The sequence below is a fragment of the Pomacea canaliculata genome, linkage group LG11 (assembly GCF_003073045.1).
Source record: "Pomacea canaliculata isolate SZHN2017 linkage group LG11, ASM307304v1, whole genome shotgun sequence".
In the NCBI taxonomy this organism is placed as follows: Eukaryota; Metazoa; Mollusca; class Gastropoda; order Architaenioglossa; family Ampullariidae; genus Pomacea; species Pomacea canaliculata.
The window spans coordinates 21,881,227-21,898,383 of NC_037600.1; the positions used below are offsets into that span (position 1 = coordinate 21,881,227).

The following is a 17,157-nucleotide window of genomic DNA, read 5'->3' on the forward strand; positions in this document are numbered from 1 at the left end:
CTTTTCTTCTCACTCAAGGAAGTTTGATGCGCCACGCCGTTTTCGAACCGGCACACATTCGTGTTGGGACACCAGTACTCTAACCGCTCGGTTATTCGCTTGCCACAGTCAATATTTTATTGGTCGCTATGTGCGTGTGCTCAGATGTATGTTTATTGGACTCTTACTGAGTGATGCCATTCAACTTGACTCAAATTACGGCATAATGTAGGTTTATTTTGTTTTCTTGATAATGTTCTTCATGGTAGCGATAATAAAATGGCCACGGCTTGTTTTCAACAGCTAGCTTGACTGAGGTCATAGGTCAGAGAATGCGATGGAGGCACTGGACACGGCCTGGTAGGCACACTTCCGACTCCACGTGTCATCGAGTTCCGGGTCAGTGAAAAGCCCTGGTTCATCACGGATCATGTTAGTCTTGTACTTGGAGGGAACTGACAAAACTGGTTACTGTGTACTCCGATAAGCTTCACTCCGTCATTAAAATGTTTTTATTTACTTCTCGCAGTCGTATATACTCCACATGAAGCCAGCTTTGTTCTGGATGTAAGACAATGGATGGAAGAAGAGTGATGATTAAAAGATGGTCGTTTTAAAACACAAATAGGTGGTGGTGTGGAGGTGGAGGATGTCGCTGACCCGTTGGAGAAACAAGGACAAAGGATGATGGCACGGAAAAAAAACCAACTCAATCTACCCTGACGGTTACATAAGGTCTTTGAATGTGAACGTCGAGATGTGAGTGTTCGTTCGCCCGTGAAAGCTCAGATGTATATGTTGATTCAGCGAAATATCCATGTGAGTCGCTGCTTGTTACTAGTTTCCTTCATCAAAATGACTTCGACCCCGTTTCAAAAAAGCAGGGCAGGCGGCAGAGTCGGTTGAAAGAACAAACTGAGCTCAGCCTCAAGGGCGCTCATCCGTCGTCAGCACTTGGAGTGGCTGGCACTGCGGTGGAGTGTAGGAGGGCCGAGCGGGGGCCGAGCGGGGGCCTGCGTGGGCCTGCGTGGGGGCGCTGTGTGGGGGTGGTAGACAGTTGCAAAACCAAATAAGGGCAACATAAGGAGAACCGTCAGCATGTAGAGCAACAAAGTAACTCGTCTATATTAAGACATTTTACTAAGCAATGCAAACATTGTGTGTGTGTGTGTGTGGTTTGTCTATTATTAGAACATTTTATTATTATTATTACGACTATTACAGTAGTGTGCTTAACATTTGGTTACAAAGTCTGGTTACAGTTAGACATTTCTATATTAGGAAAGGTAAGAGTTGGTAAGAACAAAACAAAATGATGTTGTGGCTGGTGATGTTTATTGGCATCAGCTGTCTCATAAACACACATTAGCAGCTGGTAAATGGTAAAAAGCTTGCAATGCTGCTTTCCTTTATGGTATTCTCCAGCTGTTGTCAATACTTGGATAGCAATGATTGTTTCTAGCTTAACAAATTAGGCATTCATACCTTACAAGCTACCGTGACTTTTACAAAGGAAACATCTATTGTGCGCACACGAAATGAGATTAGCTTCCGGAATGATAGTTGTCTGCTGAGCCCACAGACTTGTGTGATGTAAGTCTGTGCCTGCTAGGCCCAAAGACTTGTACGATGTTAGTCTGGGCCTACTGGGCCAGTGCTTGTCTCTCAGCGCCACCACAAACGACTCACTTGGGTCAGGGATGGAACTTACTTTCTGCAAAGACCATTTTTCTCTTTGTCTCTGTCAGCTTCATCTCACGTCTTGTGCTATCACATCATCATCTACACTGCACGAAACACAAACATAGTCGCGACTAGAGTGTTCATCATGTGAACAGCACAAGGCGCAAACATAATACAAACTGTTGATTACCGTATCATCCAAACTTAACAACGCGCAAACATAATCACTTGATTGTTATTTCATCCGCACTGACCGACGCCCAAACATAATCATGACACGTGATTGTGAAGACCCCTCGCTGTCGGGCTGTTTGTGTGAAGGTACAAATTAGCGACATGGGAAGTGGATGGTCAGAGAGTACTTGAGGCATGAAACAGGGTGGTGTATGTGTGTTTGACTTGTATACAGAGGTCTGTAAGCTAGCCACAGGGTGGTGTATGTGTGTTTGACTTGTATACAGAGGTCTGTAAGCTAGCCACAGGGTGGTGTATGTGTGTTTGACTTGTATACAGGGGTCTGTAAGCTAGCCACAGGGTGGTGTATGTGTGTTTGACTTGTATACAGAGGTCTGTTATAAGCTAAGCTAGCACAGGGTGGTGTATGTGTGTTTGACTTGTATACAGGGGTCTGTAAGCTAGCCACAGGGTGGTGTATGTGTGTGACTTGTATACAGGGTCTGTAAGCTAGCCACAGGGTGGTGTATGTGTGTTTGACTTGTATACAGAGGTCTGTAAGCTAGCCACAGGGTGGTGTATGTGTGTTTGACTTGTATACAGGGGTCTGTAAGCTAGCCACAGGGTGGTGTATGTGTGTTTGACTTGTATACAGAGGTCTGTAAGCTAGCCACAGGGTGGTGTATGTGTGTTTGACTTGTATACAGAGGTCTGTAAGCTAGCCACAGGGTGGTGTATGTGTGGTGTATACAGAGGTCTGTAAGCTAGCCACAGGGTGGTGTATGTGTGTTTGACTTGTATACAGGGGTCTGTAAGCTAGCCACAGGGTGGTGTATGTGTGTTTGGTGTATACAGAGGTGTCTGTAAGCTAGCCACAGGGTGGTGTATGTGTGTTTGGGGGTCTGTATAGCAGGGTCTGTAAGCTAGCCACAGGTGGTGTATGTGTGTTTGACTTGTATACAGAGGTCTGTAAGCTAGCCACAGGGTGGTGTATGTGTGTTGTATACAGGGTCTGTAAGCTAGCCACAGGGTGGTGTATGTGTGTTTGACTTGTATACAGAGGTCTGTAAGCTAGCCACAGGGTGGTGTATGTGTGTGGTGTGACTTGTGTATACAGAGGGTCTGTAAGCTAGCCACAGGGTGGTGTATGTGTGTTTGACTTGTATACAGAGGTCTGTAAGCTAGCCACAGGGTGGTGTATGTGTGTTTGACTTGTATACAGAGGTCTGTAAGCTAGCCACAGGTGGTGTATGTGTGGTGTATACAGAGGTCTGTAAGCTAGCCACAGGGTGGTGTATGTGTGTGGTGTATGCAGGGGTCTGTAAGCTAGCCACAGGGTGGTGTATGTGTGCTTGACTTGTATACAGGGGTCTGTAAGCTAGCCACAGGGTGGTGTATGTGTGGTGTATGCAGGGGTCTGTAAGCTAGCCACAGGGTGGTGTATGTGTGTGGTGTATACAGGGGTCTGTAAGCTAGCCACAGGGTGGTGTATGTGTGTGGTGTATACAGGGGTCTGTAAGCTAGCCACAGGGTGGTGTATGTGTGTGGTGTATACAGGGGTCTGTAAGCTAGCCACAGGGTGGTGTATGTGTGTGGTGTATACAGGGTCTGTAAGCTAGCCACAGGGTGGTGTATGTGTGTGGTGTATACAGGGGTCTGTAAGCTAGCCACAGGGTGGTGTGTGTGTGTGGTGTATACAGGGGTCTGTAAGCTAGCCACAGGGTGGTGTATGTGTGGTGTATACAGAGGTCTGTAAGCTAGCCACAGGGTGGTGTGTGTGTGGTGTTTGAGTGACTTGTACACAGAGCGATGTAAATGTGCCCTTACATCAGGTTTCACAAGTGCTACAATGTTTGCAGCTAACTTGCCAAAAGAAGTCGCACTTAGTTTTCTACGGATTACTCACGCAGAGCTCTTGTGTGCTTCGTGAAGAAAGTGCGAGAGACGAAAGAAATTGCACGATTCTCACCATCTAACTCTCCATTGACGAGTCATCTATAAGGTTAATAAAATGTCTCTCAAGTGACGACCAGTCACCAATAAAACCTGTATAGTCTAATAACTAGCTGATCCTACTTGTGACGTGTGACCAGTGTAGCTACTAGTGACTAGCGACTAGTCTGTTGTAGCAAAGCTCAGTAAGCTGGTGTGAAGCGCGTGGAGGCTATACCGACATAGTCATGGCTGTATGGACATGGTCAAGACTGGACATTGTGTAATCACTCACTGGACAGTGGCTGGCAAACAACTGACGGGATGTCTGCACTGCGGACTACTTTGCAGAGCACGTGACTTGCACGTACACCAGCAGTCGTCACACATGTTCACAGACAATATCTACGTCATTAAAGCTTTAGCCAATCACAAACCGAAAGGTATTCCATTAGGTCATCATCAAAAACAACCACGACTTCACTTATCAATTACTGTTTTGCTTTTTAAAAAATTCTTTCTCTCTATGATTTAGTCACACCTAACCAGACAACCTACTCTTTGGTTTCATTGTCGGAAAAGACGACATAAATTCGGCAAATGTAATAAGATGGGAATAACAAATATCACAAGATGATATTAAGTTGTACTATCAAAGGTGTCTCAGAACCAGCAAGAACAGCAACAGACATGCACAGAAGAAGAAAAGCGGTAATTTGTGGTAACTAGAGTTTTACTAGCCAACAACTAAGGCTACACCACGCCAAAGCAGGTGCAACATGCAAGGAAAGCAGTAGGTTGGGGGCTGACCAATGTATCAACAAACAGTATCGAGGCCGATAAATAATAACACAAATAACAATGGAGGAACACAGATTGGTGGCGTGTTTACGTCAGTCCTACTTACAGAGTGGCATGCTCTTCCACTACCCTGCTTTGAGAGAAAAGACATGGGAAATGATTCACCTGCAGCATGTGCTTTCTACCGAAGCTGAACACGTTAAAGCCGCGCGGTTCTCAAACAGTGGGACGCGCCCCTCCTCCCCCCAAGGGGGCGCGACGTGCTTACAAGTGGGGCGCGAAGGTGGTCATTTTTAAAAAGTTTCTTATACCGGTATCAGTGAAATTAGCTTACATTGCTCGCTAAGGGGGGGGGGGAGGGCGGACGTACCTTTGCTCGTCAGGGGGGCGTCACAAGTAAAAGTTGAGAACCGCTGTGTTAAAGTGTCGCTTGTGACGTGTTTCACCGGTCACAGTGACTTGTTACGAACTCCTGTTGACCTGTAGATCATGCCATGCGTGACGTGTTACAAACTGCCGTTGATCTGTGGGTCATGTGATATGTGACGTGTTACACATTTCCTGGTGAAACAAGCGGTATGAGCGTTGGATCGTTACTGACGCTAAAATGAGTTGAGTGATCAGTGATGGGTATATGAGGGGTTCCGCTAACACTAATGGCAGGAGGGAAGTTATGGGACTACTTTTAGCGAGAACAAGCCCACTTGACGCCCTGAGATCAGTCCCTGTTTATGTGCTGCGCTCAGCACCACACGAGGACGTAGCCGCCGTCTGACTGCCACAGCTGCTGGCGATGCGCGCGCACGCTATTGGCGGAGTTGAAAGGTCGACGAGCAGACGGCACGCTGCACAGTAGCGCCAGGCGCAGCACTTGCAGCAGACGCACCGCTGGTCTTGGCAGCAGCATCTTGGAAAGCAAATGTTTCATTAGTTACACGCAGACAAAGACTTTGCCAGCCACTGGCTCGTGCACACAAAGCGAGTGACTAGTAAACAACTTGTACTGATGCGACCTCGTACAACTGCTGACAACTGTCGACTTCAACAAGTCACTTTGCTGGTGGACTACAAACGTCATTTTGTGACCAACAGGTAGCTAGTGGCTATTTTTTGCATGTTTATTTATTACATCTATCTTTCCCAGTTTAAGCATCGACCTTTGACCAAGGTTTTCCTCGTCGAGAGATGATTGTGTTTGTGTCATAACTGGTCAGCGAAGAGAGACCAGCGGGGCTGTCATTGTGCTGTCGTCTGCTACCATCAGGGTTAGTTAGCGTAAGGCGACGTCACCCACAGCCAGTGACATGCACCTGAGACCATTGCACCAGGTATCCTGGTGTTGTGGCACCTGAAATTATCGTACGGTGAACTAATGTGCCAAATTCACTTCAATCGTTATAATTGAAAGAATTCACCCAAGCCATGATCTCGCATGTGCCTTCGTGAAGTATGTTCTATTTATAGGGGTGCTTGCACGCAGTATTTATAACTGATAAACTTTCAAATTTGCTTTTCACTGGCATAATCGTTGAAATTATTCACTTGAGCTTTCAACGAAATAAACAGAGTGTGAACTTGTGAACTTGTGAACTTGTTACAGCTGAACAGAGAACTTGAAAAGTGTGTAAATACTTGGAACAGAAGTTGAACATATTTTCAAAATAATGTAGCTGGTTCTGTTAATGTCTTTCTTTGTAATATTCAATGGCTTAATTATACTCGTATATACATTTCGTTTATATGTATTCAGTGTGTGTAGAGGTTATGTGGGACAGGGTGTTAATGCATCTGTGAAGGCTGCATATAAGTAGCAGATTCTTGAGCCTGTTTATAGCTGGTCACAGTGATTGGCAGTTCAGCGAAAGTTGATTGACAGTTGAAAAGTTAACCCCCAGAGTAGTCGTTGTGAAGCAATGGCAAGTGGCTGCCTCGGCACTAGGTGGAGAACTGACGAACATGTGTTTAGTCTTCCTAGTTATACAGCAGAGTCCGAATAGCGCTTGCCTTTGGTGTTCCCCCATTTGGTGTTCCCCCCATGTTCCAGGCTAGCACTTTATCTCCTTTCATGACTACGACCCCATGTGTCAACAGCGGGTTCCTATGGTTACAAGAATAAAACTTCAAGAGTAATTTTAATGTTAAATCAAATCTGGAAAAAGAGTAACGTCCATGTTATGTCCAGTTTAGAGAGTTACTATTATGTTACATTCGCTCTAGACTCTAGACAAAGAGGATCAGTAGCATAGACAGCGACAAGCAATGGAGAGACAGAGATTTGAGAGACAGATACAGCTGGGAGAGAGAGTTGAGGGGCAGATATACTTAGGAGAGAGATGGAGAGAGAGAGAACGAGACAATCAGACACAAAGAATCAGTTGACAGAAAGACCTGGGAAAGAAAGAGTCATGCGGATAGAGAGAAAGAGTCACGACCCAGTCACTGTTCAAATTAATTCTGTCATGCTACGGGACAGTTACACACGACCCGTTGTTCACATCCATGCAGTCACAATCACCGTTGTTCGCGAAAGTTCATCCATACACCACTGGTTGTTCACAGACGGTCAGTAGTACACCACTGGGTGTTCACAGAAAGTAGTACACCACTGGGTGTTCACAGACGGTCAGTAGTACACCACTGGTTGTTCACAGACGGTCAGTAGTACACCACTGGGTGTTCACAGAAAGTAGTACACCACTGGGTGTTCACAGACGGTCAGTAGTACACCACTGGCCGTTAACACAGCGGTGCTGAGTGATGATTTGTTCAAATCCCCGGAGACTTCCTCAACACGCGCCAGTCACATGACGTGAAGGCGAGCGATGCTTTGTGTGCACGTGCGATCAGCATGCTTGACGACATCAGCGCGTGAAACTAAGGTGGCTGTCGTCGTTTCACATCCGTAGAGCAGGATGGATACTACAGGTAGAGATTGTACTTCGTAGTACTGATGTTATAACTGCTGTCCCCCCTGTCCAGCCTACCCGCCTACTCATCGCCGCTGTTGCTGTCATGGTGTTCATGCGGATATCTGTCTTGAAGCTGGCGCCTTTGGAGAGGGTGGCTCTCTAGTACTTAACGAAGATACAGATGTCTGCATTGCTGTTGCCGATGACCATGACTGGACTCTTGTCAGCACTGGTCTCCATTCCATATGCGTGTTAATTGTCAGCCTGTTGTGTGGTCTTGCACTTCTCCCTTAGTGCTTACTATCATGGCAATCTTGACTGGCGGCCACTGTCATGTGACAAAAAGGTCCTGTTTGGTTATGCAGCGGGACTGCACACACACACACACGTATCCACATGCATGCTTACCTGTTCATTAGCATTCATTTAGCACCTATGCATATTTGAATACTTCAAACTAAGGGAAAGCTTGTTTGTGTTAATACATATTGTTATCGTCTTTTTCTCTTCATCCACCAGTCACCAGAAGACACCTGGTCAGCAGAACTGCTTCTGTGGTCAGGACACTGCACGTCAGACACCTCCCCCATCTCCTGAAGGCCTGGTGCTAGGCAGGTGAGTAGTGCTTCTTACTGCCTGGACACAAGAGGGGAGGACATCGGTACATTGGACTGGGGTGGACTGGTAAGTCTAACTCTGACATATGAAGTGGAATAACCCCGATACACCGTGGAATGGTAACTCTGACCTTAACACGCAGTGAGGGAGTGGCTTGGTAAGTCCAGAGCGGCTTTCAGCGAGAGTGTAGCGGTCCACCTGAAGTTTTCACATCAGCCCTAAACTCCAAGCTTCCGCAAGGAAGTTGAGTCCCTGGAGTTTCTCTGTCAGCTCTGACCACCAGCGATGTCGAGGCTGTGGGCAGTGAAGGTGCCCCGACTTGCCCTGACCTGGGACTGCGTGTCCATCCTGCTGAGCCTTGTCATGGCCGCCTCCTCAAGTGACCTCGAGATGTTACAGCCTGGGTAAGTCAGTCTTTGTTTGTTTCCTTCTTTCTATCTTTGTCGCCGTGCTATTGGACACACACACACAAAGACGGATAACAAAGAGCACGTGAGCTTGCTCCTACTCGACGACTGTGCTCATCTTAGACTTGTTGTCAGCTTTACGGTTAAAACTTGCTCCAAGGGTTAGGGTTCTTGTGGCCCTCGTTTTTTAATGACGAATGTTTACATCACAACAAATAACGACAGGCAATATAGGGATGTGTAAAGACACCTAATAATGTACACAACACGCATACAGACATTTGGACATGAACACATGCATAAATAACGTTTGGGTGATGTGCAAGTGTCTAACACACCTAAAGACACTTGGAAATAAGTGTTGAAGTGCTCGTATGCCGAGTGAGTGTGTGTGTGATTAATCTGTAGCTGCTGAAAGGCATCGACATAACAATGTAGGAGTTTTCAGTATAAAGACAAAAATTTTCTATTTATAATCGCTCAGTTCCAAACTGGCTTAAAGTTATGTTTAGACGCAGCACCAGGCGCTTTAATGCCAAAGGTCGCTTTACAAAGAATCGGGTGCACCAAGCACCACCAGTGTCACAAGTCACGCGCACTCCACGCCCTCATACCCCTGGCAAGAAGTCCGCCATCGGTATGTAGGAGCTAGATGGCCTGTTGTATTTGCTGTTGTTGTAACACGTGTCTGTACCCATGCATGCGCGCAGCAGGACAAGAGTGAGGTGTGCGAGGGAACAAAGTGTCCATTGTTTCATCGTTATCCCAGCATTCTCTCGCACGATGCCAGAGCCCCGATAAGCCGCCACACACTGGCAATGAGGGTTAGACTGGGATCTGGGAAATGTCAGTAAAACACGGCACGTGTCTATTAGCCAGACTATGCGACAGACATGGAGGGAGGTTACACAGGAAGGACAGAAACACCAGTGTGAACATCAGAATCAGCGAGGGAGAGAGATACTAGAATAAATGTCAGGGTTAGGGTTCGAGAGAAACACCAGAGTGAACATCAGAATCAGGGTTTCTGGATGTTTTCATCGAGCCCATGCTGTGGGTATCTAGGACTGGAATGTGGCCTCGCCCTCAGCTACCTTTTGCTTTCCACGAACAATCTTTGCTTCTGGCTGCCAGAACAATGTTAATGGTAGGCAGAATAAGTTTCCTAGACAAGAGGCAGGCATCGACCTCGTACTTGTGTTTCAGTTGGAGCTTACCAACCATCAGGCTACGACACCCTCACCAGACAAGCTCTGTCACTGCCAGTTTGTGATAGGATCGTCAAAGAATAAAATGGCTTGAATCTTGACACAGCTCTGCACCTGTCGCAGGACAAAACTGTACCTGTCTCAAAACAGCCGTACCTGTCTCGCGACACAGCTGCGGGACTCGAGGCCACCAACACCTACGCGTGGACATCACCTCCTGGTGACGTCATCAGCAGCTGGCCGCGGTGTTGCCGATGTCGTCGTAATGAGAGCTGCGGTGACGTCGAGGGCCGAGCAAAATAGCTGCTGTGGGCGGCATCGTGCGCGATTCGCTTCATATGGAACTGAAGTGTTCTGCGCGACCTCCACTTCCGTTTGGCCTGTTTGTTTTTGGCTGCAAATAAAACTGATATTTAGTGAGTCGTACACCTGCTACATCAATGCCTGTTTGAGCCTTCTTACCCACCCACCACCCCCTCCCTTTCACTACACACCCACTCGTTCACACACACCCTCCTCCCTGAAAGGGCACAAGGCCGTAAAATCTGTGCATTAGTCAAGAGTTGCAGTTCCCTGGCACAATCTACTTGCAGAGTGAAAACATCGCCGTCCATTTGAAGTGTAAAACGAGAAGCGGAGGGATGGAGTCTAGTGGCATCAGACAGCGACATCAAGAGCTGCTGAACAGGGTGTGAAAACAACTCACACATTGAGGTCCATCCTGCTTTCCGCCAATGCCACATGTTCCCAAGGGAGACAACTCAGGGATTAACAGGCAAAGGGTTTGACACTGGGTGCGCCCTCTGGCGTGAAATATTCCGATAAGAACGTTACTTAACAGCTCTTCAATGTCCGTTTTTTAACGGTTTATTTTCAAGACGCTAGGCTCCTTTCCTTTTTTTGTCTGGAGGCAGGGACTAGGAAACAGCGCGAGTTTGACGAAGCCAGCCTCATGCTTCTTGATGGAAGCATTCTCTTGATGTACCGCCCGCCTTTCTTGTCTGATACCAAACCCATACCTGCTGGGCTGCGGCACTCTTTTACTGCTATTTTTAGACATATACCTGTGACTACTAGCGGTTAGGATTGTGGACTCAAATAAAAAAAATAAATAAAAGATTGTACGGGGGAACCAACATGGCCATCAAGAAAATGATGTGTGCGGGGCGACATGGCCATCATAGCACACTATTGTAGATACCCGTAGCACCCTTAAGACTTCTTGTCACTTTGTGTGCTTGGATCGTTGTAGAGATAGAACAGCAGGGAAAAAATAGGAATAGAATGTTGTACAACATCGGTGTGTGTGTGTGTGTGCATCTTGCTCGCAGACGATTTTTTTTCAATTAAGGGTATAGTAACGTGCTGTGTGACGTCCGCGACAGACAGGATGTGTCGGTCATTGTTAGGATTTGAACTCAAGTGATCGGTGGTGTGTGGTTAGCTGGATTAGTGATATATATTAGTGATAACAATCAAGATGGCTATGAGCAGTGTCCAACCATATCATGGCATCAGCTGACATAGGGGTCGAGGTGACGTCATCGGAGGACAAGAGAGACGAAAGAGTCCAGTGTAACTTGTCTCATTGAACACAACATCCTATAAAACAAGCAACTTTTCATGTAAACAGACACTAAAACAGACGAGATTCAAACTGATCCTACTCTTTACGAGATTCTAAGCAGTTTTATTTTGCCTTTACATTCCATGTAACTCCTAGATTGACTAAGGTGAACGAAGTGAGCAAGTGAAGTCCCTAACGACGGCAAGGCCTAGAGCCCTAGACGAAGGTGTTGTCCAGGGCCAAGTTGCATCTTGTGTCGGGCGTCCAGGGCGGAGTTCAGTCCGTCGACGTCCCGAAGTGTTGTTCCGCGACCCCAGCGTTGGCAATAGCAGTTTGAAGTGTGTGCGTGCCAGCTTAGGAGATCCGGGTGGAATGTACTGTATCTTAGTGTGTTTAGGAAGTGTGTAAGTGAACCTGTACGCTCGTCGTGGATTGAGTGGGAGCGGTCCTGACGCAGAGATACATCTGACTTTCTTTACGTTTGGTGAAGTGACATTAGCGGACAGTAACAGTAAGTGTTTTCAAACTTTCTATAAATTATCAAGGAGACCATTTGTATTCTGGACCGAGTTCCAGAGCGGCGCTCCGTTTCTTGGTGCAAGACCGGTTGAGTTAGAAATGTTCTGTTGGATGATATTGATGAGTGACAGAGGGTTAATGAATTTCCTGTCTATTTGAGTTAGTTTTGAGAAAAGTTTGTGTAACTTCATTCTAGGTGTTAATCTTTATTTTGCTTTCTGTGTGTATACGACCTGTTGCCATCTATCCTCCACGAGAGAGGATAAGTAACAGCCAAAAGGAAAGAAAAGAAACTTTACGGCAAAGTCGACAGCGGGTTATTTTAGTAAAGAAAGACGAGAAGCCCATGGACAGATCGTTGTGTTTTGTGTTGTATGTTGTGCGTGAACACCGTGTGTGAGGCGGTGACGTCAGTGTGTGACGTGGTCGTGACAAATATTAACCGTAACCCTACCCTCTGACCACTTTAGTGAGCATGCGGTGACAGACTACATATTACTATAATATTATATACATAATATTACTAACTAATATTACTAACCTCTGGCCACTATACTCAGTATGCGATGACACTACAGGAAGGTCAGGACAGCTGTTGTCGCATGCTGAGTATACCTTGTAGACAGCTATCTCTGTATACTCAGTATGGAGCCAACCGTTTGCACTTGTTATTTTCCTCCTACACACCAACTTACCCTTCTCCTCCGACACATCGACTAAACATTGACTGTGAGGCGAAAACTGTTTATAATAAGGATAGAGTTTGTTAGTCCACTGACTGACAGTACCTCGTGAGGTACAGCTAGCGTGCCACTCGTGTACACTCACTTCCTGCCGTCATGGTGATGAGGCCTTCAGTTGTGAAACGCTTTAAACAAATTGACACTTTCCAAGCAGCCCTCATTTTTCTGTGATCTCACACTTTCATAAGGTCAGCAGATTCTCGCGATCTTTTTTTTCTGCCCCTCGCCCCCCCCCTCCCCCATGCACGCATGTCCAGTTCAAATTCTTGAAGTATTAAGAGTATTTTCCAAAGGCATATGATCCGCAAGTCAGGAGAATGTTTGTAGTTAGTGTCGCAGCCTGAGCATTAAGCAAGAATGTCTGCACGAGTGTTTGCACTGCACCAGGATCATTCATGCTTGTGCATCGCGGTGAACTCGCGTCACTCTAAACATCTCGGGCCTAGGAGCCTCGTTTCCGAACAGGGCCCTGGCTGTAAGTGGCCTGCAGTTCCCCCTGACAAGTTGGTATTTAGGAAGAGGAAAATGGAAAATTGATGTGTATGAGGAAACGGGAAAGCGGACGCGGAGAATTAGAAGCAGCTTTGATAACTCTTGTGAAGCCGCTAGTACGAGATACACTATCAGACCATCACCAGCTGCCGAGCCAGGCCGCAGCACTTCTGTGTTGTAGTTTAATGAGAACATCAACATCTGTATTTGATTAAAACATCAAATGTTTTCTTTCTGTTTCCGCGAGAGTATGTTATTCTTGGTGTTTGGGGTATCAATACTGCGAACAGAAGTGAACGGTGTTGAGCGCATACTGTGCCTTTGTGTGATGTCACCGCCTGTTGGTCTCATTAACAAAGACATAATTATCAATGAAACAAATGCGGTCGTTAATAACCAGTACCCTGTCGTTAATAAAACGATCGGAAAGGCCAAGTGACCTTGCCCTCAAGTGTCCTAGGCTCCCGTTACTTGAGGCTTGTGACACACAGACGTCATTATCAAAATGTCCCGGATGTATGGGATGGTTACCCTTGAGTTTCACGTCTACATCAGCGCCATCTGTCCTCCTTCAGATAAGGCTTCTGTTTGAGACCCACGTCAGCAGCATCGGGTGTGTCCCTGAGATAAGACTTGCTGCTTGGCCACGCTACATACTTGCTACATACTAACAGAGGACCTTCAGCACATAGCAATATCTCAACACTGGACTTGTCAGAACTACTAGATACAGCACTGGACCTTTAGCTCACAATTAGACATTCACAGTTGACTTTTGCAACATAATTTGATAGTGAGTATTCATTTAAGAAGGTAGGAGTCAAATCTTTAGGCGAAGAAGAACTTTTAAAACTCAGTCTTGATCTGATGTGACAAATTTGCAACAAACCATGATATATTTTAAAAACAGTCTGGATCTCAAAACTTTAGATGGTCGAGGTTAACAGAAAGCTCCTATTGTTGACATTTAAATGCTATGTACTGTTTGTTTCATTCATTATTAACAGTTGTTAACTATGGCAGTTAACAACTCCGCAATTGTCCTTATTATCATTCTCATCTCGATCATGGGTGTCACGTGAGTGACCCTGTGACTACGGATCGCAAAATCTCACGTGACCTTCCTATAACGTGATGACAGCAGGCATGCTAAGCCCATGGACTTGTATCAATGTGTTACAAATCCGCTTGGTGAGACGGGAACCAGAGTATTTCGCGGAGGGGAGAAATTCATGGTCGCAACACAGCAGTTGCTATAGCTGGCACGGTCAAACACAATGAAAGTCGGTCTGACCGAAATCTGCATTCAAACCAACATCAGTATTCAAGCTCACACACACACACACATTACCCATAAAAACAAAATGTATTTTGCGAGGTGAGGGGTAAATGTGTGCGCCACAGTCTCGATACCCAGGCCGGAAGTTGGATGTCCAGCAGGTTTCTTCACATCTTTCTGTTTTTATTTTCAGTCAGCTGTTAAATGCGTAAACATTCCTTGGAGAAACTCGAGTAAACACACCAGAAGGTCGTGAATAGCGATCGCTTTGGCAGAAAATTGTAAGGCTCAGGACAAGGCCTAAGGTCTCAAAAGAAAATTAAGAAGCAGAAAGTACAGCAAGGAATGGTTTCCTTCATACACACCAACGCGCGCGCCGGATGAGCACGAGCAAGCGAAAAGACTCTCAGCTCAACGGCCAGTGAAGAGAATATTTGAGCTCAACGTCAAGTACAGAATATCTATGAATCCAAAGTCCAGGAATATTTTTTGTTGTTGTTGTTGTTGTTGTTGTTGTTGTTGTTCAACATAGAGTAGGAGTACATTGTCTGTAATGTTGTAATGGCGTGTCAAATACTGACATCTAGGAACGTCAAAACGAACTCATAAAATATTTTACAGACTGAAAGTTTTACAAATTCAAACGAAGAAATTGATTTTGGCTTACAATATTTATTATGGGTCAGAATTATTTTATTGCTAAATGTGCCATGAATTCCAATAATATGGCAATGAAGGTAACAGCCTGTAGTTACAAGGAAAAAGTCCAATCCTCGTGGTTAAGATGGACTGTTACGGGAAAGAAGGTAACCGCCATTTTGGTAGATATCAACACGTTATTGGAAGGAACGTCTATTTGATAGTCTACAAAAAACTCAGGGTCTGTTAAAAGAAATCTGTTAAAAATATGTTCTCATGTAATGTTTGAAAACTATTTTAATGAAACATAACAATTAAACGTGTCTTACCTAAGTCTTACACTGACTTTAAAGTTGTTGTCAAATTGTTTACAGAAAGGTAGCAATGTCAGATACTAGAACACTTTATAAAGTCGACAACGGATTTTGTGCATCCTTCGGGGAATTCGAACCCGAAGCGATGGCAAAGTCCCTAAAATTGTGGGTTAGGTCAAGTGCTGCTCCTGCGACAGTGTAAAAATGCCGCTAAGAGATGTCCAAACTGCTGCTCCAGACCTGAAATATGGGCTTCTCTTCTCGAGGTTTATTTAGCAAGCCATACATATTTCTGTAAGACGCCTCACCCCACAATGAACCTTGTGGTTCTGTGTTGATCCCCAGTATTAACCCTGCATCTTTCAAGAGCCGAGACTTCTCTGGGCGCTGGGGATGATGCCAGGTCTACCAGAGGCAAAAGGCACAAGTGACATCGCAGATCGATGCAAATGTCTGGTTATTTGTGAAGGCAGTTGTTAACCTCTACAACCTTTAGACGTCTAATTAATATCAGACAACTTCATAAGCACCGAAGAAAGTAAAATAGAAAAGGTTTATGATCCATCATTCACTATAGCTAGCATAGGGTGAACCCTAACCCTGAGTTAACTTGTTTCAACAATATTTATTAGCGTCGCTTACTGAAGCTGCACAGAAACCATAAACATGGCTGACAAGGTTTGTTCTCTCTGCCCTTCCTCGTTCTTTCGGCTCGTGCAGGTGCCACGCGCGTTGCTGCAGCCGCGGGAGTCGTGTGCGTGGGTACGAATGTGCGATCTTTTTGTGTGAAGGTCTCATCGGCTTCAGTCTCTCCATCTTTCCAGATGGAACTGGTTGGGAGAGGGAGGTAATCAAGCATGTATCTAGAAATTGTCCTCTCATCCTCTCCACCCCAGTTCAGTTCACCCTCCATCACAAACAATTTGTAATAAGGCCACAAACTCGACAGGTAAGCACACTGAGAGGTCAGAGAAAGAGACAGACACTTACCATTAACCCTAACCCTGACCCTAACTATTGTATTTGTCACAGACGCGCCGGAGTTCAGAGTTTGTCCCCTAGAGGCGGTCTTCTGTGAGAGATTCGTGGGAATATACATTTATGGACTCAGGGAACATCAGTCACCAGTGACTGCAACTGTGTTCTGAGTACACCCTCAAGTGTCAGCGGTGTTTGACAGCGACACTGTCAGTACACCCCGAACTTTAACTTCTAATTCTCTAACGACTAACTATTAAACTGATGAAATTTTTTTTAAAATTAGAATAATTATGTAACTATGAGGAGTAACCCTTGGATTCATAGGAATAAACATATTCGTTCTTCTACTTTTATCATGTACTTTCACGCGTCAAGTACTGTAACATTTCCTTTCAGATGTAAACCCCAGAACCTGTAAGAGGCAGACCGTGAAAAACGCGTACGTGTCTGGGCGCGTGTGAGCGTGTGTGACTACCAACCCTCGTCCTTCCATCTGTTTCATTGGTTTGTTCTTGTCAGCACCATTGTGGTCTCAGAGGGCACAAGTCTTTCTAGTAGTCCCTTGTCTTCATGTCGGCTCCAAGAGATTGAGTAGTTGCAGGTTACGCTACAGGGTAGTGAGAGGACACAGAGCAATCACCCAGACTAAAAGAGATTTTTCGGTGTCTGGGCTACTCTGTTGTCATATTATTACTCAGTACATCGGATAAGAGTCCTATAATGTGTCCCTTGTTCTCCCAGCCTAAAGTCTTGATACGAGACACACTCTACTTGTCGATGAGAAGAAAATACAAGGATACAAAGGAGACCAGCGCCTGCTACAGAACATCTGATCAGTGACTTTGTGTGGAGTACGATTCACATTCAAGCTGGACAGCAGAAACCTCTTTCTTTAACAGCCATTCGCCTCGC

At 45.6% G+C, this 17,157-nt stretch overlaps 1 protein-coding gene across 1 annotated transcript in view; it reads left to right on the forward strand.

The window, feature by feature from the left end:
• Nucleotides 1-5,406: 5,406 nt before the first annotated feature.
• Nucleotides 5,407-17,157, forward strand: part of LOC112576352 (epidermal growth factor-like protein 7) — a 29,630-nt gene continuing 17,879 nt past the window's right edge. The window contains exons 1-2 of the mRNA XM_025258723.1: nt 5,407-5,661; nt 7,998-8,500. Of these exons, the coding sequence (XP_025114508.1) occupies nt 8,382-8,500 (119 nt within the window). The 5' untranslated portion in view covers nt 5,407-5,661; nt 7,998-8,381. The remainder of the gene's footprint in view (nt 5,662-7,997; nt 8,501-17,157) is intronic.